The sequence below is a fragment of the Hibiscus syriacus genome, unplaced genomic scaffold (assembly GCF_006381635.1).
Source record: "Hibiscus syriacus cultivar Baekdansim isolate YM2019G1 unplaced genomic scaffold, ASM638163v2 tig00110195_pilon, whole genome shotgun sequence".
Classification (NCBI taxonomy): domain Eukaryota; kingdom Viridiplantae; phylum Streptophyta; class Magnoliopsida; order Malvales; family Malvaceae; genus Hibiscus; species Hibiscus syriacus.
In genome coordinates, this window is record NW_024062621.1 from 1,106,964 (window position 1) to 1,132,859 (window position 25,896).

General features: G+C 32.2%; 4 protein-coding genes across 5 annotated transcripts; 1 reads left to right on the plus strand and 3 right to left on the minus strand.

Annotated features, from left to right (window-relative positions):
- Positions 1-925: 925 nt before the first annotated feature.
- On the minus strand, positions 926-3,226 carry LOC120218237 (glutathione transferase GST 23-like). Its single transcript, XM_039215217.1, has 2 exons — positions 2,870-3,226; positions 926-1,309 (listed from the first exon to the last, which is right to left on the minus strand). Exons 1-2 carry the CDS (start codon positions 3,176-3,178, stop codon positions 947-949), a joined length of 672 nt encoding a protein of 223 aa, XP_039071148.1. The 5' UTR covers positions 3,179-3,226; the 3' UTR covers positions 926-946.
- Positions 3,227-4,082: 856 nt separating this feature from the next.
- On the minus strand, positions 4,083-5,624 carry LOC120218236 (probable glutathione S-transferase). Its single transcript, XM_039215216.1, has 2 exons — positions 5,245-5,624; positions 4,083-4,606 (listed from the first exon to the last, which is right to left on the minus strand). Exons 1-2 carry the CDS (start codon positions 5,614-5,616, stop codon positions 4,244-4,246), a joined length of 735 nt encoding a protein of 244 aa, XP_039071147.1. The 5' UTR covers positions 5,617-5,624; the 3' UTR covers positions 4,083-4,243.
- Positions 5,625-10,039: 4,415 nt separating this feature from the next.
- On the plus strand, positions 10,040-12,352 carry LOC120218231 (beta-glucuronosyltransferase GlcAT14A-like). The gene is made up of 4 exons (XM_039215205.1): positions 10,040-10,681; positions 10,771-10,846; positions 11,153-11,268; positions 11,731-12,352. The coding sequence occupies exons 1-4, from the start codon at positions 10,081-10,083 to the stop codon at positions 12,243-12,245; spliced, it is 1,308 nt and encodes a 435-aa protein (XP_039071136.1). The 5' UTR covers positions 10,040-10,080; the 3' UTR covers positions 12,246-12,352.
- Positions 12,353-12,811: 459 nt separating this feature from the next.
- LOC120218234 (protein PAM71-homolog, chloroplastic-like) lies at positions 12,812-24,118 on the minus strand. 2 transcript variants are annotated; one of them, XM_039215214.1, is made up of 11 exons: positions 24,093-24,118; positions 16,014-16,156; positions 15,199-15,358; positions 14,771-14,954; positions 14,244-14,291; positions 13,948-14,044; positions 13,553-13,716; positions 13,403-13,468; positions 13,235-13,285; positions 13,023-13,127; positions 12,812-12,930 (listed from the first exon to the last, which is right to left on the minus strand). In XM_039215214.1, exons 2-11 carry the CDS (start codon positions 16,135-16,137, stop codon positions 12,865-12,867), a joined length of 1,065 nt encoding a protein of 354 aa, XP_039071145.1. In that variant the 5' UTR covers positions 16,138-16,156; positions 24,093-24,118; the 3' UTR covers positions 12,812-12,864. The 2 variants fall into 2 exon arrangements, with proteins under 2 accessions (XP_039071145.1, XP_039071143.1); XM_039215212.1 differs by lacking the exon at positions 24,093-24,118 and having other exon boundaries at positions 16,014-16,226.
- Between the last annotated feature and the right edge of the window lie 1,778 nt (positions 24,119-25,896).

Consider the following 25,896-nt stretch of genomic DNA (forward strand, 5'->3'; position numbering starts at 1 on the left):
AAATACAGTGAGCATTCAGCTATTCACTACTTACTCAGGCAATTAAGTTAACCAGTTACCAAAAATACACGCATCTCATTTATATCGTCTTTGGAAAAAAATAAAAATAAAATACAAAGTCTTAAAGTGTTAGCATACTTGGATTTCTTGCTTGAAGTCTCCACCAATTCTTTCAGGGTTTAGTCTACGTAGGCAGGATAGAAGTCGGTATCAGAAGAAAACATTGCATTATGTGCCTTTCTAAATTAGATTTCATTATGAAAGATGTTTGCCCGAGGAAAAATAGCAACTAAGGCTAATGTTTATCTACAAAACTTCTGAGGATATACTTTCCTCGGTTCTTAACCTCAATATGATTCAAATGAATAGTACTAGGAAATTAACTACAATCAACATTACGGAGCAACTAAAAATGAAACTAAATATATATATATATATATATATATATATAATTTAATATATCACATCAACTTTTCTCAATAACAATTGACAACAATGACTCTAATAAAAGTAAATTAAAACTTTAGTAGCTATAATACAAGTTTTAAAATTTTATTTACTAAAATGCAAGTGTCCTAAAAACTCAAGGACTATTAGTGTAATATATGGTTACAAAAAAACTTCTAATATATAGTTATAAATTTTGTTGTAATGTAACAAATGACCCATGAACTTGGACAATTATTCTTATTACTAAATTTTGGGTTATTTAAACTATATTAGGGTGTGATCATACCAGCACTAATACAATTGTTCGAACCTGAGACCTTTAAAGAAAACAATATTTCCTTTAATCACCGTGGTTGATCAATGAGTTGATATTAAATTAAGTATTTTTTATTTGAATCCTCTCAAATTTCAAACAAGACATCGAACATAGACCGAAAGCCAAATCAAACATCACAACACATCCATGGGGCAAAATGCAATCAATATTTGTAGTGCCTTAGTTCGATTTCGGTGCCAACAACATCTCTCTCCGGTGTTTTAACCAAGCAAACATCCTTTCATCATCAGGCAAGTTCTCTTTGATTACAGGGACTGACTTGAAATTTTGGGCCCATGAGTGCAATTTAGGGAACTTGTGTGGTTCAAACATTTTAATCCCTGCTACTTCTTCGAGAACTCCAAGCCAGTGAGCCACCATGCAGAATGCAATGTCCACCATGTTTATCTCGTCTCCTCCGAAGAACTTCTTGCCCTCGATCAGCCCATGTTGTTCGACGGTTTCCAACATTTCCGAGCACTCCTTCACCGCCTGCTCCTGTTCTTCCCCGGTGGTTCGATAAATCTTTGGGATTGATTGAGTCTGTTGGAGAGATGAGAAGTTCCAGTGTCAGCCAACTACACTTGTGATCAATGAAAATTAGGGGGGAATTATACCATTTCTCATTCAACTATACTCTCTCTCCTATTTTGTTCACTGTACTTTCAATTTTTCTAATTTACTCACTAAACTTTAGGATAGCTCTTGTCTTGATCACTCTGAATTATTTTATAATTATTTAGCTATGATGTGGCATTTTTAGTATTATTTAATATAAAATAGTTGAAAATAAAAAGCAAAAAACAAAAGGTGGTTGAACGCCACCGCCATAGATGGTGGTCGTTCAGTCCTAGATTTAATGGGTCTTCTTCGTCTCGACACCTTGAGTTCGAATCCGCCCTCCATTTTGTCAAAACCTGCTCTAAAGTTCACGAATTTGAGATCAAAAGTGAGAAAGCTGAAATATTTCAGTCGAGATTCATGGGTTTTGGGATATTTTCTGGTGAAATAACCACCAGATTCAGACTCAGTAGGTCGAGACGAACAAGACCCATCAATTAGGGTGAACTATACTTTCCATCAATCAACTTTAACAACATTCCTGTTTTGGTCGTTCAGCTTTAATAAATTTCAATTCGATCACTCAATTTTGAATCGTTTATGTTTTGGTCTCTCGTTCGTTAAGTGTCTAATGGTAATTGAATTTCTATGATACATTTATGTAAAAAGTTCTTAAAACTGTTCTCTCAACTCAGATTTTAAAATTCCTTTCATTCATTGGCTTTTTAGTATTTTCTTCAAAAACTGAATGATAAGGGACTAAAACGGAGAAGAAAATTAATATATTTCAATTACACGATAATCGTATGGTAGAGATTATAAATCAAAGCAAGATAAGTTAAATTTTTAGTTTGAATTTTATCGATTCCAAGGAAAATCAAACTGAATAGAAGAAAGATGAAAAAAAAACATTTTAGCATCCGTTGTATCACAAATAATGATCGATAGCGGAGAAAGATTCCAATTATTAAGGAAAAGAGTTTACATTTTGGGGGGAAAGTAGAAAAAAAAGTTCAAAAATACAATATTTTAGTATTTCGTTAGATATTTAATTGTCTAAATGACCAAAATAAAAAAAAATCTGAAAATTGAATGATTAAATTAATTTTTTTAAAGTACTGTGAAAATTGAATGGTCTAATACCATTATCCAATTATCTTCATGTTTATTTTATTACAAGTTCAACTAGTTAGAAGTTCTAATTATTTACACAATAATTATGTAGTTTACCGTATTTAGTCATTCATTTGTCATCGTGGTTCTGATTTGATCACTTGATTATTTTTTTAAAAATTATATCCGACGTTTCGTTTTGTTTCGTTTTGATCACCCACTGTTAGAAAATAAATAGAATTATTGGCGTGATAATTTTTTTTAATGATGACGTGACATTATTTTATGATGACACGTCAATGTCATCGTCAATTTTTTAACAATGACTAATTAAAATCGAACTAGAATATAACTTTATATATGATTTCGCGGAAAAATTGAGTGACTAACTGAATAACGTAGTTTACCCATAAAATGGAGAGAGTTTACCTTATCATCGGCATATTTAATCCAAAACAGAGCAACGGCTCTCTCGTAGGGATCAATGGGCAGCAATGGATTTTGCGGCCAAGTTTCTTCGATATATAGAAGGATGATGGTGGACTCGCAGATCGGCTTCCCGTCATGAACGAGCACCGGAACCTTCTTATGAATCTGATTATATTGAAGAAGCAAAGGACTCTTGTCGAAGACATCTTCTTCGATGTATTCGTAAGGTATGCCTTTGAGTTTCAGAGCCCAAATTACTTTGAAACAGTATGGACTACGCCAAGTTCCGAGCAGTTTCACGGCCGCCATGATAGGGGAGATTGCTGAGATCGAATATCTGGTGGATGCTGAGAACGGTGAGAGTAATTTATAATAATATGGTTATTTGTCTAATTATATTATGTCATGCATGATGCAACTTTACACTATATATATAAATATATTATTCGAGCTAACAATATGTGTTGTTGATTTGAAGAACCTGCTAGAATTCTTTTTTAAAAAATTTGAAGATTGAGAATCAAAGTAGATAAAAAGATTAAGGACTAAATTGAATTTTTTAAAATTTTAAGAAAAAAAATCATTAAATCAACAATAAGGGATAACCGTGAGACGATGAATTCCCAATCAGAGATGCACAGGTATTGATGGCCAGATCGAGTCGAATTTAGCTAAAATGATTTTTTTTATTTCATTTTTTAATTTATGTTTGTAGATTTCTCTTTTCATTTTCTTTTTGCTTTCACTAGATTTCCTTCTCTCATTTCTCACCACATCTTTAGAATTAGTATTTTTTTTACAGAAAAAAAGAATCAATTTTATTAAAAAAATATTTAAAATTACAATGAGGATTTATAATTATAATTATAAAGAAAACACATAATCAATATATTTTTTTATAATCATTAAGATAAAAAAATTAATCACTTTATTTTTGCGTGTTCGAAAATCCATTCAATGAGAAACATTTGTATGAATAGCATATTTTAAAACTATTTTCATCAAAAAGTTGTCAATTTGAATCGAAACAATAGAATATCAAAATTTTCACTTCATTTTTGTTGATTTCGAGAGATTTCGAGAAAAATCAAACTAAAGAAAATAAAGATGAGAGAAAGAAAAACATTTTAATTTTAGTTATATTGTAAAAAGTTATAAACGTTAGCTAGAAATTTTTATAAAAAAAATTATATATCATAATTACTTCAAAGAATTAGCAATCCGCTTATTAAAAATTATATTCAAAACATTAATTATATAATTACAACTTTCTATAATTCAGTAATCAAAACAAACTATCAAAGTTAAGCATATAGAATTACCAAACCTTGCAACACTTGCATGGGGTGCAAATGCAGTAAATATCCCTAGTCTCTAATTCGATTCTGATGCCAACACCATCTCTCTCCGGCCCTTGAAGAAAGCAAGCATCGTCTCAGTATCAGGCAAGCTCTCTTTGATCACAGGGACTGACATGAAATTTAGGATCCACGAGTTCAATTTAGGGAACTTATGTGGTTCAAATACTTTAAGCGCCGTTACTTCTTCGATAACTCCAAGCCAGTGAGCCACCACACAAAATGAAATGTCCACCATATTTATCTTGTCTCCTCCGAAGAATTTCTTGCCGTCAAGCAGCCCGTGTTCCTCGATGGTTTTCAACATCTCCAAGCACTCCTTCGCCGCCTTCTCTTGTTCTTCGCCGGTGGTTAGGTAAAGCATTGCTACTGAAGTAGTCTATTAGAAGAGAAGTGTCGTATTACAATAACGAATGTAAAATTATCGTAAAATAAAAAATAATAACATTTAACATGAAAAAAACTTCCAGAAAAAATCACAAGAGAAAATTCACTATATCAAAAAGGAATGTAAAGATTTTCCTCTTAGGATTTAATCAATTTACTTGTAGAATTTAATCTATAATATCTTTTCATAGAGATAAGTTTCTTTAGTGCCCAAAAAAGAAAAAAAATATAATTTTACACGGATTTAACTTCTACGTATGGTAAATTTCTATTTTTATCTTCATTTAAAATGAATTTCTTTCTGATCATCTTTAGTACGATCGAAAAAGAATTTATATGATACAACTCTAACCGGAAGTCCATGTATTAGCCAACAACACTAGCATGCAATAAAATTGCTAAGATCGAAAACCCTAGCAAGGAGTCAAATCGATTGGATTTTTCATTTTCAGTTGAATCGAGCTATATTTTATTGAAATTATACGATTGAATTATCGAATATTGAACTGAATGAACAGACCGACCGATTCAATTTTTAGAAGAAGATCGATTGAATCTTAGTTTCAACTATCAAATTCAAATCCAGAATCTAAACTAGAAACAAATCAACAAAGATTTTAGTAATTTTACCATATCATCGGCAAATTTAATCCAAAACAGAGCAATTGCTCTCTCGTGAGGATCATTCGGCAACAAGGGATTTTGCGGCCAAGTTTCTTCGATATACTGAAGGATGATGCTGGACTCGCAGATTGGTTTTCCGCCATGAGCCATCACCGGAATCTTCTTATGAACTGGATTATACTGAAGAAGCAAAGAACTCTTGTTTAAGAGATCTTCTTCGACGTATTCGTAAGGTATGCCTTTGAGTTTCAGAGCACAGATTACTCTGCAACAGTACGGACTGAGCCATGCTCCTAGCAGTTTCACGGCCGTCATGATAGGGGAAATCGATCGAATATCCGGTGGATTGATACAGCGGGAAGAGTAAATATATAACATAATTGGAGGTCAAAGTTTTGCCCTAGACTCATTGATTGGAATGGGTTGAATTAATTGCATCATATGATGTGATTGTTTTGCTGTCCAACTAGTTATGTCATGCGTGATGCAACTTTATTAATTAATTGGATAAACTACTTATTTGGTCACTCACATATTACTTAGTCTCTATTCTGGTCACTTAATTATTATTTTTTTCAAAATCGTACCTACAACTACATTTTGATTCTATTTTGGTCACCTTTCATTAAAAAAACTAACGATGACGTTGAAGCATATTTTTTAAAATATTTTTCAATGCAGACGTGATATTATCTTATGGTGACTCGTCAGTATAACTATTTTTGGGTAAACTATATATTAACTCACTCAACTATCACTTTGGTTCCGTTTTGGTCACTCAATTATTATTTTTTCAAAATCATCACAAACATTACATTTTGGTTTTATTTTAGTCACCCGCTATTAAAATTTTAATAGAATTATTGACGTGATAATTTTTTAAGTTTTTTCAATGATGATATGACAATTTTTTAAGTTTTTTTAATGATGATGTGACATTATCTTATGATGACATGACAATATCATTATTTAATTTTTTAACAGCAGGTGACCAAAATGAAACTAAAACATAACGTTAGTGATAATTTTGAAAAAATGTTAGATTATCAAAATGGAATCAAAATGATAGTTGGGTGACTAAATGCATAGTTTACCCTAATTTTTTAACGATCGGTAACCAAAACAAAACTGTAACATTATGTATGATTTTGAAAGAAAAAATAATAGTTAAATAACGAAAACATAAACTAAATAATAGGCGGGTGACCAGATAAATAATTTACCCTAATTAATTTTTTGATGGAAGCATCTAGTCTTATTAAAAAAAATGAAAATATTCAAAATTATAATAATGGTTTACATCTATCATCATAAACTAAATACATAATTTGGACAATTTTTTGTAACATTGATACAAAAAACTAGTCACTTTATATTATGCATGAAAAAGAATGAAAACTAAATCAAAAAACTCAAACGAAAAATAAATATAAATAAATATGATTGCGTAAATACATAAATAAAAAAAAATTAAACTAGAAAGAACATTATTTTGAATGTACTTAACCACATACGAATGCTATATGATTATGGATTTACATTTCAAACCCTTTTGTCCCTGTTAGAGTTTCAGTTACCTCCAACTAAAAGTAAATTGAATTATTGTCTATAAAAGGACAGTCCATTAATGTAGCCAACGTTTTACAATTACTCCCTTGCCATATACTAATCCTAATAGGCAGATTCGCCCTTATCAATTAGTTTTGGAGTTGCTGAGTGTAAACCCTCGTGGCATTACCTACTAAACTCTTTTTAACCTAAAATGGATTCACCTTTCCGCTATAAAGAAACAAACCCTCAATACTATCATATCTTGCATTCCATTTGCTCTTCTTCTTCATTCTTGTGATCTTATCCCCCCAAAATGGCTATGAATTTCAGTCTTGACAATTCTGTTTCATTGACCGGCTTAGGCCCCGGCAACGGAACAATGGATGCTCGGTTCTTTCTCTCATCCATCGACTCCCGTTTAAGTCTTATCAGCCATAGAGTTCATGTTCATAGTGTCATTAACTATGTCCCATTGCCTACTTTTCCTCTGAGTGAAGTCACCAATGTGTGTCGTTATCTTTCATCGGCCTCGACGATGGGGCTTACGTTTGCTTCGGGTTCTGGACTCGAAAGCAAACATGGGATTTTTTCTATCCGACCTGACCTTGACCGGTTCTTGAACATGAATCTCTTACGATCTATGAACTCGTCGATGAACCAAATCGATGTTCGTAGCGATGTCGAAAGAGAAATGATGGGGTCAGGGTATGATGGTAGGACTCATAGTCTCCCCGGTTATCCTCGGGGTGTGTATCGATGTCCGAAGTGCTTGGCGACTTATTACTCATCGCAGACGTTTGCGGCTCATGTCCAGAGTGCTCACTACAGGGGAGAAGGAGAAGAAGAGAGGAGGAGGAGGATGGCTGCCAGGTGCAGACGGAGGAATCTTTGCCTCGGGCGGTCCAACCACGGACTTACCGCCTTGCCCGTTTCCTCAAAAGGAATCACTAAAGGATACGCCGCCGCGAGGAGGAAGAACGGAATCGTCAGCAAAGTTGACGATATCCACAGGATTCCTAATGGACTTGGTGCTGCTGCTGCCATGAGAGCCCCCTTTCTTAGTGTTGTGATCAAAGAAGAACCTATGTAGTAGTTTAAAAATAAGTCAAAACCTTAGTTTCAATTAGTATTTCATTTCAATGAAAGTTGTTTTTATTTATTACATGTTTAGTCCCTTCAAAAAAATTAATAGTTGAATTATGATCCTTTTAGCCTTTGGTTAATTAGAAAAAATGTCTTTTTGAACCTTTCAAATGATTACAATTAATCTTAATCCATTGCATATTTTCAACAACATTTTAATTATGACCCCTTCAAAATTTTATATTTATGTCTTAATCCAACAAAAATATAACTAGTTAATACAATGACTAATAAGAGACGGAACTAGGATCAAATATTGAAAGAAGTAAGATACCTAAATTTTAAATAATAGAGACTTATTGTATATTTTATCTAATATATTGGATGGGACAAAAGTTTAAGTTTAAATTAATAAGTACCTAAGATGATATTAGACCAAAATTTTTGAGAAACGTAGGAGTCCCCACCCTCTATATGCATCTGTATATAATTTTTAATAGTTGAGTGATAGAAAAAAATACTTATGTAATTTAAATTTTATTTAATTAAATTTGAAAATTTTACTGAAAATGAAATTTATAGGTTGATGTATCTCTCTCAATATAGTTGACTGTTGATATGGTACCATTTGACCACGTAGGACAGTAATTTTGACTACATTTTACTCATCTTCTTTAAGGAGAACCCCCAACCTTCGTAAGAACACCAAAGTAGAGAGCAGCAACCCTTCCATCTATTTGATGTGGAAAATCTTGGCATCTGCAACTTCATCAATCTTGACAAAACTAAGCACATAAGGAGCAGAATTTTCCAAAGATATAGCCCTAGAAATAGATTCACTATCATCATACGATATCATGGCTTTAAGAGAAACTAAAAGAAAACTTGCATGGTCATCATAGGATGCTTTCCAACCCGAATCAATTTCAAGAGGAACCATAACTACATCAGAAGAGTCTTGTCAAGACCTTAGTACCTGCATGCAGAAAGCACCATTTTTTTTGTTTTCCTTTTGATTCGAAGGATAAAAATATTTCTACGATGGTCTCACTGCTTTGAGGGTTAATCTCCCGGCCACTTCATGCTTGGCCTCATAACCATAAGTGAAAAACTATATTTACCACTGTTCGTGACCAACCAATCTTCAGTATGATAAGCAGAATTCTCAAGAGAATCTGATATCCATGACCATGAATTTATTTCTTCCACATAAAGGGTTTCATCAAAAGGATTGAACAAAGATAATTTCTTACTCAACTGCACACTAAAAGAAATATATGGGCTTACTAAGTTGAATTTCGTCAGGGACTCAATATCAAATCCCTTGGCCTGACTGAACCAGGAAACCACCAGAACCTCTCTGCAAGGTAAGGTGATCAGCTGATGAAAATCCCACCCATCTAGGTAAAACAAAAAACAAAACATATTGGAGCTGTAAATAAATAGATTTAAGGGACGAAAGATAAATTTACTTGCTGCAGTTTTTGGAGGTGCTGATATTGTAAGGAATGTTGACGCCGCATTAGCCGGGAGAGTCTCGGCCAAGTTATAGCTTTGATGTTGGGGATGTTCTTAGCTGCATTTTGCAAGCACCTGCAAGCGGTTTGGCGGTTCGGGGTGGTTCGAGCCATGCCATTCAGGGCTCGAACCCCATCACAGCAAGGTCCCGGCAGGGCTCCTCCGTTCTGCAAGTATCCCATGCAAGACGCATCTGTGCATTTTAAGACAGTTGTGGTAATAGGTAAAACGACACATGGACTAATGTACACGGTTGTCCCACATCATTTTTAAATTATCATATATTTTAGATATTTTTTATGATTTTATTGATAATCAATTTTATCCCTTAATATTTTATAATTTCACTTTTCTAACATGAAATACTACATCAAATGCTAACGATTAAAGATCTTAATTTATTTTTATAAATTATATTGTTTATAAATTATGAATATAATTGCATTGTTATAATGATTTTAAAAATTGTTACGATGCTACTAAGAGCATAATTTTATATTATCTATGAATATGAATTTCTTACGCTCTAGCTACGAACCGATCACTTAACATTGGGCTGGTAGCCGAACATACTACGGGTACGGGTAAGAAAATAGACTGACCCATTTAACCCAAAATAAAAAATTAAACCAAAAACACCTGCCAGAATCAGAAACCTCCTCCTCCTACTCCGCCGTCGCCATCGCCACAATGCACAACATCAGCCACCAAACGCCGCCGCCACCGCCATGTATCTCCAATGTCACCGCGACAACCACCGCCTCAAAAGACAACACCAAAACCACTCTTTACATAATCTTAGCCACCGCCTTATTTTCCTTACTCTTCATCCTCTCCCTCCCTTCCACCACCACCTCCTCCCGAGCCCTTCTCACAAACAAACCCGATCCGGATCTCTTCCCGAACCGACCCATATCCCAAAACGAGACCCCCTCCGCACCTACACCTCCTTCCATTGCTTACTTCATAACGGGTTCAGCCGGCGACTCGGCTCGGCTCCTCCGGCTCCTCTTTGCTGCCTATCACCCGAGAAATCATTACCTTCTTCACCTTGACCTATCTGCTACGCAGACGGAGCGTGACCGATTGGCCGTAACAATCCAAACAGTACCCGTTTTTAGAGCCGCTCAAAACGTCGACGTTATCGGGAAAGCAGATTATGCTTACCCAAGAGGGCCATCCTCAATCTCTTCTACTCTTCACGGTGCCTCCATTTTGCTACGGTTAGCTTCCAATTGGGATTGGTTTATCTCTCTCAAAGCCTGTGATTACCCGCTTGCTACTCAAGATGGTAATTACAAACTTGCTCTTTGGGTTTAAGTCTCTGGGTTTTGTGTTTTTGATTGATTTTCTTTTTTGGGTATTTATTAAATTTTGCAGATCTTCTTCACATTTTGTCTTACTTGCCGAAAGATATCAATTTCGTGAATCATACAAGTTATATCGGCTGGAAAGAGTATGTTAACGTCATATCTATTTCATTACTCTTGCAGATTGCACTTTTGGATGCAAAAGCAATGTGGTTCTTTGTTAGAAATTGGTGTTTTAGTTCAGTCATTTGTTCTGTTTTTAAAATCAAATTATGATTTTGCCTATAACAGCAACTTGATAGCAAAATCAACAAGAATTTCCAACATTTATACTTCGAGTTGCATCTGTGTTTCTTAAACAATTTCTTTTTGTTGTTAGTGAATTGATGTGGTTTAACGTGATGAACGTTGACTGATATTAGTTTTACGTTGCTGGGGTTTCACTAATTAAGGTCCAAGAGATTGAAGCCGATAATTGTCGATACGGGGTTTTATCTTTTGGAGAAGGAGGAGATATTTTATGCTACTCAGAAGCGGGAATTGCCGAATGCTTTCAGGTTGTTTACAGGTATGTGTTTGTATTAGCTTTTGGTTACTTCCTGTTCTTTTTTTTCCCCTACTAGTGTTTAAGGTTAACCGATGTTGCTAACTATGGGGAGCAGATGTGAAATATATTTGTATTGCAGTTAGCACTTGGCAGTCGGCCATACAACCGAATGCATTTAGGTTAAAAAGAAAAGAAAAAAGAGAGGGAACAACAGCATGTGTTCAGAATCTCACTATTCTTGTATGAATTTAATTTGCACTTTCTTCGTTATGCAAAGAGTTAGTTTCCATCATGCCATTCGATTACTTTTTAATGGCCAATTAGCTCTCTGAGGATCATTTTCCTTGTTTGCTACATATAACTGTTGCAATCATGCAAGATATTATGAATCATTTGTTTTGCTGAGAAAATTTTCTTCCTGCATTGCCAAGCACACTGTCAAAGGAATTTGTGAAATAAAGCTAGAGATCTGGTCTTTTGCAGGTTCATCATTTAAGATGTTAACTCGACATTTCGTTGACTTCTGCATCCTTGGTACCGACAACCTTCCTAGGACTTTGCTAATGTATTTTGCCAATATGCCTTATTCCTTCTCCAATTATTTCCCTACCATCCTTTGTAACTCCGACCGCTTCAAGAACACTGTGATAAACCATGACCTACAGTATGTAGCCTTCAATAAAACCTTTTCAAAGAAGCCTCCCCATATGAAGCCTGAAGAGTTTGATGCTATGGTTCAGAGTGGAGCTGCATTTGCAACACAGTTCCAATTTAACAGTCCTGTACTTGATCGTATCGATCAAGAAATTCTGAAACGCAGCCCTGGTGGAGTTGTACCAGGTGGATGGTGCTTAGGTGAGGGCAACGACACGTGTTCAGTTTGGGGGGATGCTGATATCTTGAGACCTGGTCCAGGAGCAAGAAGGCTTGAAAAACGCATTGTCGAATTACTATCGGATGATGGGTATCAATCCAAGCAATGTCTAGATGAATCATGAACGATCTAGTGGATCAGTGAGAGATGCATGAAAATTGGGGAAGCAAGGGGTACTAATCTTTTATCAACCATCCAGTTGTTCCATGATTGTAGTAAGGTAGACTAAAATTCATTTGTTATTCTACTCTTGACAATTTGTTTGTCAGCTCAGTATGCAGTGTTTATGCCTAACACGATGAGATTACACTTATATGGTTTTGCTCTGATTTTTGTAAATTTTCAATATTTAGCACTCTTTTCTTACTTTTGACTAGGTCAAAGTCGACATTAATTCCGCATCGAGAAGAAAAGAGACATTAATTCCATATCGAATATCGAGAAGAGAAGAGAACGCAACATAACTGCATATCTTATTAAACATGTTGTGTAGCAAAAACTTGTCAATTATCGCTCCAATATAATCTAAAAACTACACAAAAATCTAATTATAAACCTTTTCTTTCAATTGTTCCAAAGATGCTTCAAAGAACTAACATGACAGCCTCTTAATAACCCCACTGCAACATATTTTTCCCTCATCGTTTTCTGCAATGATAAATTTCATGTCCAGCAGGTGCATTGTATCACATCGATTGTGCCGGAAACTAGCCCGACTTTCTCTATACGCTCTGTATAATCAATTAGAAAACTCCAAAAAATGTTGCCACAGCAAAAATGAGAAAAAGCACTCCACCCAAATAACCAACCTGATCGAACATATGGCTAAGTCAAAAAACAGGTATCTGAATATATCATACTACTAGTAGTGCTAGCAAACCATAAAGATTTCCGGTCATACCAGTTTCTCAGAAATATAGTTGGCAAGAAGGGCTCCTCCAACAATTGCAATCGATGTTGCAAGTAGGTGTCCTGCAATGGCTCCGCTTGCCACACCCCATGGTGACTGTAGAGACAAGGTAGCAACAATCGTTGAACTATCGCGAATTAGAAATTTAATACAAATTTACATATGTATGTATATAATGAGAAATGGAGTCAGCAGGGTCGCACCTGCGCAGCACCGAGTGCGATAGTAGCAAGCATTGAACGATCTCCCCATTCCTAGGAGCAATTGCAGTGTTTTACATTGAGAATTATTGAAAACAACTACAAAGAGCAGCTATTTGTTTCGGAGATAGATAATAATGTTGCTTTTAAAAAGGTTAACGAGATGCTTACGGCGAAGAATACAAGGCTGAACGACTTCCAGACAATTTCAAGTGGATTTGTGAGCTTTTTTGATGCCTGAATGCATTAAAATTAAGTCTCTATTAACTTTTTTTCTCCTTTTCTTTTAATAAAATAAAACACGTTAAACCAACCAATTACCTGTTCTTTCACAAGTTCCTCAGCTTCCACAAACTCGTCAAGTTCAGGACCTCTCTCGGTACCTTTCTTTGCCACTGCTGGTGGAAGGTCCCATGCATCTTTTATGGACTTTAAGCCAAAGAATACGAGAAGAGCTATTGCTGCATATTCTCCGATTGGCAAGGCTACAGAAAAAATCAAAGCATGATGTGTTTATCAGAAACTTTACTATAGAAATACCATAACAAAGGATAGGACTTAATTCATTACGTAAAATAGCATGAATATCACAGGTATAGTATAAAGGAAGTTGGCATATATGCTCATAGTCACATTTCTTAAATCATTGAGAAACAGAAAATCTCATTAGAAATTCATTTGACGACACAAGGTAGATGCGAGGAGTAGGAACTTACTGGTTTGGAATTGAGCAGGGACCGACTGAAAGATCCGTCCGATTACTACAGACAAGACTGTCATAAGAGAAAGAGCACCCATTGACCCCAACAGAACCTTTCCGATGATTTAATAAATGTTAAGAAAATATATTTAGTCCGATAAAATAAAAGTATTCATCAATCCAAGAGCTGGAGAAAATACAGAGTAAAGCCATAATACAGAATCTATATTCATTTCAAAACTACAATAATTAGAATAAAGAGCAAGAACATAATGAAGGCAAGTGTAGCTGAGTAGTTAGGAGAGAGCATACCAGTCCTTTCTCGTATTGCATAGCCAAGAGTGCGGCAATGAAAAACGTCTGGTCAAGAAATGACAAATATAACTTAACACGTTAGGTTTCTAAAGGCACAATCAAAAGCTAAAGAAATGAATATTTGCAACATGAACTTTCCGCATCAATCAATTATTAGTTAGGATCATTCTCAGAATGTTTCGAAACATTGGACCATAGCACTGGTGTGCTCAGCTTATAAGGAATCCAATGTAATGTAAAGCAGGCACAAACACATGTAATGTAATGTAATCTTTGATACCGGTGAAATGTGCCGTCTAGATTATTCACGGTTAACCTTTTCTTCTAACTAGGATTATCCACTAGTTCAAGCCTGAGAGCCATACGGCTTGAAATGGACGGTATCACGATAAACTCACCAACGGAAGAACTTACCGATTCCTCAATAAAGAAAAAGGGAAGAACTATCAAAAGTGGTAGATGAAGACAAGTTTGATGATGGTTTGAATCAAGGAGAATAAAGGATCAAGAATAAGAGAAGCTACCTTGTCTCCAATTTCGGAAACAAATATTAATGTAAAGGCAGCAGTGAATCCCGACTTCGCTATCGCTGCTAAGAGTGATGAAGGTCCACCTTTTGCAAAGGCAATTAGTGATAACACTAAAGTACACCCCAATAGGACAAAAGCAATGGAGAGAGGGTAAGGAATTTGACTCGGAGGCTTCACCCTGCAAAATAATCAAAGATTTTTGCATCAAGAAAGGCTAAAAGCAAGCTATGCAATCAAAAAGCATAGACTTAGATGATATATAAGACATCAAACTAGAATCTCAATTCATTATAAACTTACAAGCACTGCGAAGTATACATGTTACAAGAAGTCTAAGATCATATTTTTAACTCAGAATCAGTAGGTTCTTTTTAACTCGATGAATGTGAATCAAAAGTCTTTGTTAATTGAACATCACTTACTCTTCTGATGATCTGTCACTCCCTGGGCCCTTTGCAATACTTTTATGGTCCTCTTTTTCCTCCCTCTCATCATAGCCCCCGCATCCAAAACCCACATTGGATGCTCGTGTTCTGAATGTGCTGCACGTTGAACTCAATCTCGATATTTTTCTACATTGTACTAGAAAAAAAGTTCCACAAGTTAACAAATGATTACACGTCTAAATAAACCGGAATAGAACCAGTGCAGACATTTAATGCATCATATAAAGAACAAAAACAAACCTTTCTAAGCTTAGTATAAGTGAACAGCAATTCAAACTATATAGAGCAGGCAGATAAACAGGGTACCGTTAGGCTGACATAATGTTATGAAAAGGAAACTGCTAAGAGCGTTCCAAGTTCAATGCAATAAAACTATAGCCTATACAGTAGGGTCACAATCTTCTTTAAGGAGGCGACGAAATGAGATAGAAGAACGGGTCGTAGATGTTAAGATCAAAACCCGGATTTAAGGACTTGCCGGATACCGCCTCTTAAGGGCGACTGCATAAAGAGGCTAACGGCTAACCTAAACCACAGGTTTGTAGGATAACAGTCTTTAGATGTTTGATAAGTACATGAAACTCAATACATTGTAATCAGTACAAGACAGAGACCACATAAACCCCAAACAATTCAATAAAAGGCAGCCTAAACTCAACTCAGATCATAAAAGCAAATCCACCCAAAATGTTCTTACTGCAGTAAAATTAAATCCTTTCACGAATCTCATCACAAAAGATGTAAAATTTACCTCGAAAAAAGAGAAAAGGGAAAGAATAGAGAGAACTTACATGAAGGAGAAGTGGGTGCTGTTGAAATGCTGTGAAAAGATGGCAATGAATCCACAGGAACCAACAAGGGAAGTTTCCCTCTTGAAATCACTGGTGGCCTGTGATGAATAAATAAAATTTGCATTTTTCAATAGTTAAAAAAACTTTTTAAAAATAAAAAATTAAACTTTATATGAGTTCATTTCACTTCTTTGCTCCAATTGTTGAATACAATGAAGTAAAAGAGAATATTGGGTTTTGATATTTTTGCTTCTTGAAGAATCTGAAGCGAACATATAGAGTTCGATGTTAAGATCTTGAAGAGAGAGAGGGGGGATTGTTACCTGGTTAGAAAGCTGTCGTTGGATGCCACGTGTGTTTTATGTTAGATAAAATGGGAAACTTTTTAATAGATATGTCACTTAAACGACGTCGTTCCCTGTGACATGAACTTGCTTTGGTAAATGGGTAAACTACACCGTTCTTCACTTAATTATAATTCTCTCCTATTTTCCTCACCTAACTTTCAATTTTTCTAATTTTCTCACTGAATTTTACAAATTGAATCATTTTGCTCACTCCCTCATTATCTCTCTAACATTTTGATGAAATGACATTTTTTATTTTTTAAAATATAAAATAATTAATAAAATAACAAAATAGCTGAAGGTGGTCATATGTCACTGCCGACCACCGTCGACCACCGTAAATGGTGATCGTTCGATCTTAAATTTTATGGGTCACTTCGCCTCGACACCGTGAATCCAAATCCGCATGAATTTGATATTGAAAGTGAGGAAGTCGAAAAGTTTCAGTCTAAATTCACGAATTTTGAGACAATTTCAGATAAAACAACCAAATTCGGACTCAGGGGGTCGAGATGAATCGACCCACGAAATTTGGGACCGAACGGCCACCATAAACGACGGTGGAAGGTGACCGGAATGAAAATGACATGGTGGTCGACGACGGTAACCGATTGCAAAGTAGAGAGAAAACATGGGGAAGGAAAAGGAAAAAAATTAAATAAATGAATAAGAAAAAAAAAAGTATTTTATAATAGATTCGAAACAACGTTGTTTTGGTATATGTTTGAGTTTATCAAAATGACGTCATTTTGATGCTTATACCATTTTTGTGCCATGTCATAACACTGTTAAATAGTTAACGGTAGAGTGAGCAAAATGATTCAATCTGTAAAGTTCAGCGAGCAAATTAAAAAAATTGAAAGTTGAATGAAAAAATAGAAGAGAGAATATAGTTTAGTGAAGAACAATATAATTTACTCTTGGTAAATTTAGGACACAATATCTCGGTTACAATAAAAAAATACAGACTAAAATTCTCTTGGTCTCATCTTAAATGGTGTATACGGGTAGTTTTATTGTATGGCAACCAAATTTAAAATAACTAAAATATAATATAGATAAAACCCAACATTGTGTTGATAATTTTTTCCAAATAATATATTCATCACTATAAAAATTGTATCCTAATACTTTTTAAGATTATGACGATATCATAACTACATCTATAACATAAAATATAATTATTTTTAAAAATAAATTACACTATAATAAACGTAACTGCAATACCATAATCATAACTACAATTTAATACTATACTCTTTCATGCAAAACTCCTGCTCCTCGTCATCATCATGTGGCGATGGAGTAAGATCCTACCTTAGATTAATATAATGCATGCAAAACTCCGTCATTTGATCATATATGGTTGTTCTTTTCTATTCTTTTGTTGTTTTTTGGGTTTCAATCAAGTTCGTTCATGTGAAAGTACGGTCTATGATATGTCTTAGGGCCTCACATAAAAAGTGTTCATTCATGTCCGTTTATGTTTAATTTTTGTGTCCTAACAACATTTTCATTAGAAGAAAAAACAAATTTTTGGAAAAAATATCTCGTAAATCTCTCGTAATTTTAAATTTGATAAATTAATTCTTATTATAAAATATTTTATAGACCTCATTTTAAAAAGCATCACAAGGCCTATATATCTTTTAGGACGGACCTAAATTTAATATTTGCTTTCGTTTTTGGTGACGGGTGTTTAGTTGGCAGCTGCCACTTTTGTTTATTTGTTGTCTCATTTTTTTTCATGAACTCATTAAGTGGTCTCAGTGGTTAAAAGGAGTGTTATCCATCATTGAGATCCTGAGTTTAAGTAGCTACATCAGCAAATCATGCATTATCAATGGTTAAGAATGATTATGAACTTTTTAGAGATAACAACGCTTTCGGACCCCTTAATTTCTTCTACAACAATATCCACATAGCCTCCTACTAGAATTCAGATTCTTTTTAGATAGAAACAAGACTGACCCTCCATATTAAAAAACTGCATTTGTCTGGTTAACCTCAATGCTGCCTTTGATATGATTCATTGAATACACAGGCTATTCAATTATTTTCAAGGATGAAAATGTAATATTATAAATTTTAACACCTTTAGTTATTGATGTCTATCGTAATTGACCATCATAATTAAATTTAAATTTATGATTCAACTTGATCAACTCTAAAGAAGCAGTGAAAGGGCTTGTGCCTTCTTAAATTTTTAACCTAATAACAACTTAGATTACTGTAAACTTAAATACTTAAAAAAGTTATATTTTTTTAATTTAATAATTTGATTCTTCTTGATATTTGATCTTGACTCTGTCATTATAGATTGACGCTTCTTATTTACAGCATGGATAGCCTCCACCTCCACTTGGTCCTTGATATGCGCTTGGAGTGCTATAATACCCTGCTAAAAACCTTCTTCCTACATACAAAAACCATCATCATATATTGTTAATCAGAACATTACTACACTACTTACTTTGTGCTTTAGGGTTATATATATAGTCCCGGAAACATGTTTCGTGAACTCCGTAACAGCTATTATTACGATCAATTATATATAATCGAAATCGTAAAATAACGAATGAATAATCATGACTATAATAAACTAACCAAGACTCAAAGGTTTGAGAATGAAGTCTCGAGGGGTAACGACGACGGTAGCAGCGACGGAAGATGACATGAGGACCATGATGGATAAGAGGATTACCACCAATTTGGCCTTGGAGGGGGACTGTATCAATGCCATTTATGCAACAAAAATTTTCAAATGGGAAATAATTGAGAGCAACACAAGGCAATATGATGATGGAGAATTTTTGGCGGTTTAGCTTAGTACTTATAGAAACATAAAATCGTTGACTTCCACCAGATGATGATAAATAAAATTTTCTAATTTAAAGTGTGAAGAATATTCAAAGAACGACTGGGTCTTTGGGGCTGCTTGGTATTAAGGACTGGGTCTCTCTTTCATTTAATATTATTGATTTTAAAATAATATATATTTTTAATTAAATTTTAGTGCTCATTCGAACCAAGTGATCTCAATTAAGGGATTGATGTGATTGTTATTATTTGTTGATGATATATATATATATAGCCCATTCGGATCAAGGGACCTCAGTTGTTAAGGGATTGTTGTGATTATTATTATTTGTTGAGGTCTTGAGTTTGAACATCACGTATGCAATAAACTTTATACCCTAAATGATTAAGAGTTTTTGAGGGGGATCAGTGCTCATAAAATAAGGCTCACAAATGATTGAAGCTTGGATGAGATGATTAGGTCGTTGGAGATGAGGTCCAGTACTCTTTTGAGTTTTCTCATTGGGTCAAGAGTAGGCTCAAAACCCATCTTCATGGACCATGTAATGTATGAAGCAAATTCATTAGATTTGGGTCTTCTTTTTTCAACTATCAAATTTCAGCATCGAATTTAATATATGACTAAAGTATACAAATGGTCCCCCAATTATGTGGTGCTGATTTTTTGAGTCTATCGACTATTAAAAGTTAAAATATGGTCACTCAATTATTCATATATTCCAAACTCATAATTTTTCATTAAAAATTTGACGGTCGTCTAAGCTATACGTGAACCTATTAATTGAGACATGATAAAATCTGACCTAAATTATTGTGGATCAAATAAATAGTGTGGATCAAAGTTGAAGATGTTTTACTTGTTTCATAGAGTTCCCATGAAGGCAACTTGGCATGCATTTCTGCATTTGAGGGTAAATACAAATTGAATGCTCCCCTTCTTTACAGATAACAGTGTCACCCTCTTCACCTTGGCTTTAATTATTATTTGGCAGCAGCGAGTGATATTTTTTTTCAGCTTTCAAAATTATGCAAAATGAAGTTGCCTCGACTTTGTATCGAATCTGATTGTATTCACTAAATTTATTAGTCAATTAATTTAAATTATATAATGTAGGAGCTTAATATAAAGACGATCCTCTCAACTTAATTTATTTTATTCACGTTGTCAAAATTCAAAGTTATTTTGCTTGTGAAGGAAGTATCTTGAGAAGCACATAAAATTGGCTTTCCAGCTAACTTTTTTTGAGTTGCAGTCACCTAATCTTCCTTTCCTTTCGTTATCCATGTCACTTTCTCGGATCATATAAGCATATGCTTTATTTTATTTTATTTACAAACTAATACTAATGGTTAATCACATAATTAAAATATAATCCAGCTTATTTTGTATTAAACACTGACCCAATTTTAATCATAAATAATTTCGGCACCAAATAAATACAAAATAGACAGAAAAATATAAAATTTAGCATAACATGTACAATGCATCTATACTAGTCACATGTTTTTCCCTTGATTTATTGCCCCATATTATTAAAATATTAAGATTATATTTTTATAACAATTTGACATATTAAGATTAATTTTATAACAATTTGACGTTTTTTTGTATTCATGTTTATATATAAAATAAGGCATTCTAATTGTACCCAAAATTAAATGATATATCAATTTAAATCATGGATCGAATGAACAAAAATTCATTTAAGATAATTTCAATAAATTATTTGATCGTGACTTTTAAATAAATACTTATTTTATCCATAATTCAAATCACGAGTTTAATTGATTTTTGGGTTACACCCCTCTAATTGTATCAAGAAAATCAACTACGTCTTTTATTTGAGTTATGGGTCAAATTGAAAAAACATGATTAAATAAATTACTGAAATTGTCTTAAATATTGAAACTGCCTCTTTACACTTTTCTAGATCAAGACTCATTTGATTCATGATTATAAACTCGTCTAATTTTAAATGACGGATGATTTCAATCAATTAGATCATTTAATTATTTAAATGATATCAATCAAGCCACTGACGTTGATATTTGATGAATAAGTTGACTTGACAATTAACAAAATTAATATAATTACACATTTAATTCTTATTACTTACGCATTATATCAATTTGATCATAGTCTTAATTTTATTAAAAAATAATCCCCTAATCATATGGTGACACATGCCATGGGGACTAGATTGATATAATGTGTAAGTAGTGAAATTGTATGTATAATTATATTAATTTTATTAACCATTAGGTTAGTCACTCCGTCAAATGTAACAGTAAACGACTTGATTGACAACATTCAAATAATTAAATGGTTTAATAGATAAAATTAAAGGATCAATTATCAGATGTATAGAGGTGGTATTGTCCGATGCTCGTCTTGTTCTAGTCGAAGGTTCTCCTTGGTATTGTTTGTATCATGTTGGTTTTGTGTATTCAAGCGTGTTTTATTGACGAGTATGGTGCACACTTTTTCCTCCATTAAGAATAGGAAGGGTTTTTTTAATGATCTTTATGTCATCGTTCGGTTTTGTATAGTTAAATTTCTACTAATATTATACATGACTACCCTTTCAAAAAAACATCAGATTAAAATTCTTGTACGATTAAATATTTACATGTGTAACTTAACTAATAATTAAAAATCTCATTTTAAACTATTTTTTATCTAAATCAAATTCAAATCGAGTTGAATACGATTAATATAAAATATGTTTTGCTTTGTTTAAATCTAAATCAAAGTCGAATCTATAGAATCAAACATACCAACGGTTCATGAACAGATGTAAAAAAAAAGAAGCTATTTTGAAGTTGAAGTTTGTTCCGGTGGAGTGTAATCGAGCAAAGGGAATAACACATTACCGTATGCCAGCTCCCATTCTTAGATTAAGTGATATAATATAATGTTTTAAAGATTAAATAAAATTAAGCGTGTTGACTATAATCAAAGCCCCATCCATAGATCCAAAGTACAAAATAAAATATTGTTTGCACAAAATAAGAGGAAGAAAATTGGTCAATGGAATATCATAAGGACGCGTCAAACAATTTTACTTAAAAAAATATTTGTTTAAAATTTATTATGTGATTTTAGTTATTAAAAAGAGTATTTTTTTTCTGATTCTGAATTTGAGAAAAAATATTTAGTGTATATATGCATTGTTAATAACTAAATTAAATTAAGAATAAATATTATAACTTGTAATATTAGAGACTATTCAAAAAAAAATATTTGTTTAAGATCTAATTTCTACATTTTAATTTTGTAATATTAAATCCTAATATTATTCTTATTTAAAAATATAATCTCTCTTAATTTTTGCTCACCTAACAATTATAAAATAAAAAATAAATGTTTAGTCCCTACGTAATTTGACCTTCAATCTTTAAAAACAAATTAAAAATTAGGGTTAAGTTTAAAAAAAAGCTAAAAATGATTTTTTTACACTAACTTTTTAAACTGGTTGAGAATTCAAATGAATGTGAAATTTAAAAATAAAAAATAGAGACTAAATTAAAAAGAATAAAATTACTTTAAAATTTATAATTTTAAAACAAAATATAAATTTTTCTTACATTTTTATAATTTCTCTTTAAAAAATCATAATTATTGCTTAGAAATATTAGAAAAATATCAAAATAAAATTTTAGTTACAGTAGAGAGACAAATGAGATATTACTCATTGTTTTTAATGTGTCACGTCATTTTTACCTTAAAAGTTTAGTGTTCAAAAATTATTTTGGGATAGTTTAACGATCATTTTTTTAAAAAATTTTACCTTAAAAGTTATTAAATAATATAAATTTTCAATTGTATAGGTTTACAATTTTTTAAATGTCAAATTAATAAAAACGGTAAACGTAAGGAAATTATAAAGTTAATTTACCTTTTTTAGCTACTATATTAATAATACTTGCATCCAAATTTAGAAAATTTATAATACAAACTAATCAAAATTCGCAATAATTCAATTTTCAAATAATATGTTAATTTTAAAATTTACTTAAACTGAAATTATTCCGATCTAAAATTAATTTGATCCGTCCAATTAACAAATCAATATAATATATAAACTTCACTAACTTATCCTAGTCCATAAATTTAAGGATAATACGTTCTTAAATATATTTAAATTTACGTTTTATGAATGATATAATAATAATAATCATTTCAATTATATTAAGATTTAGTCGATAAATGTACTAAAATATTACCTCTTATAATTCGTAAATTATTTTTTCCTTGGAAAAAAGTATAAATCCCAGTCCAAGTTTCTTAAAGAGAGAAGACAATTTGTTCTTCCTAAATTCTTAACGAAAGGACACAAACCCTGTAATTTTCAAGAATGAAGGCTGAATGATCTCCCTGCCCAACAAATCTTGGAAAATGCAATCTTCCCTTCTTATTCTTAAAAGGTCAAAATTTACCTACCAAACTGAAATTCATAAACACCTTAGTAAAGGTGGAGATGAGCCTACCCCAACTTTTAAAATTCCCAAATTAATCATCATTAAGAATAACTCAATTTTCTTCATGAGTGCGTATTAAAAATCTTGTCTTAAATTACGATTTTAACATATATGAAGACAAGGCCCACATATGTGTATTGCCATTCAACCTATGCTCGTGTTAACATGTTTCTTTGACACATATCATACGAAAATCACTAACAAGTAATGTATTTTTTAAAATTATACGAAAATCACGTTTTGAAGAGTCTATCTTCCTAAGGTTTTAACATGTAAGTAAAAACATATTTAATTAACGTGTCCTTTTTATATTTAGGTGTCACATATGCAAAAACACACTCAATCATCCGTACCTTCACAAAATAAAATAGTATATTAATAAATAATATTTTGAAAAATTATACTCTTATTAGTTTATAAATAATTTAAAATCGATATATATATATATATATACAATAGTCACCAAATTCAGAATTTTTATAAGTAAAATATGAAATTCATAATTAAATCAAAAAATAACATGAGATGATAAAATAATACAAAAATACAAGTATGTCTAGATATATTAAGGTTTATTCAATACAAATCATGAACTTATAAACTTTATTCAAATATATTATGAAAATATAAATACCAAATTCAGTGATTGGTTATTTAACATTTATAGGAGATAAAGGAAAGATGTAACATAAAGCAAGTGGTTAGAGAGGTTAAGCCGCTATCTCACCCCATTTTGTTGGTCCACATCATAGATTGGTACATCCCTTCTGTCCCCTTCTTTTTTATTCATATCATTATAGACTAAAAAGTACTGGTCCACTTCTTAGTTTTAAAATATTGATTAAGAATATAAATAATCTCTCGATAATATAATATTATTTTATTAAAATTTTTAATTATTACATATTATAAAATGATTTATCGATTATAGAATGTTATTTTGTTGAATTCTTGACTATTAAAAGTTATAAAATGATCATCCGACTATTTATATGTTTCAAACTCGTCATTTTCTATTAAAAAAATTGACAGTTATCTGAGTTTGACATTAACATGTTGATTGAGATATAATAAAATCATATAGTATTAATGATGCTTACTGATTGCTTTCAAGCATTGACTCGATGACATAATGTTTCAAGTATATAAATGGTCTCTCGATAATATAATATTATTTTATTGAGTTTTTTTTAACTATTATACGTTATAAAATAATTTCTCAATTATATGTTAAGAAATAATTTCTCAATTATAGAACGTTATTTTGTTGAATTTTTTATTATTAAAAGTTATAAAAATAGTCACCAGATTATTTATATGTTTCAAACTCGTCATTTTTCATTAAAAAATTAACAACTATTTGAGTTAGACGTTAACATGTTATTGAGATATGATAAAATCATATAGTTTAATAATGCCTACTGACACTACTGTTGCTTTCAATCATCGGTTATATGACATAATGTTTCAAGTATTGGCTTGACGACATAATATAAATAAAGATTTGATCCAAAAAATACAACTTAAACAATTTTAAGATCATATTTTATCATATTCATTGAGCATATTAACGTCCAACTCAGGCGTCTATCAAAATTTTTAATAGAAAATGACGAGTTTTGAAACATATGAATAGTCGAGTGGCTATTTTATAACATTTAATAGTCGGAGACTCAACAAAACAATACCCTATAGTCTATGAACCATTTTATAACTTTTAATAGTCAATAATTTAACAAAGCAGCGCTCGAGAGTAACACACGTCATTTTTTATTACTATGAGATAATATAATGTAGTTTATGTTAAATACTTATAATTATTTAATAATAAACATTCATATATTCTTACATGTGTGGCCCTTAAACACATGACGTTGAAAAATAATAATAATTTCTTAATTACGAAATCATTTGATATGTGGCACATGTCATTTTTTTTAATTTGTGTTCCTTAAATGACCGAAGTGGGAATCAAGTTCAAGCCTTGGACTTCTTGTATATGCATATCTAGTGCCCAACCACTAAGCGATTTTGTTAGTTTTTTTACTTTTTTATTTAAACCAAATTTATATCTAAGTTATATTATGTCACCATCTTAAAATTATAATTGGAGTGATATGATAATAATAATTAATAATTTTAGTAATTTAATTATTATAATAAAAAAATTAAATGGTTTAGTTATAATTAAAAAAATAATTTATTTGTAACAATCGATTAAAATAAATCATATA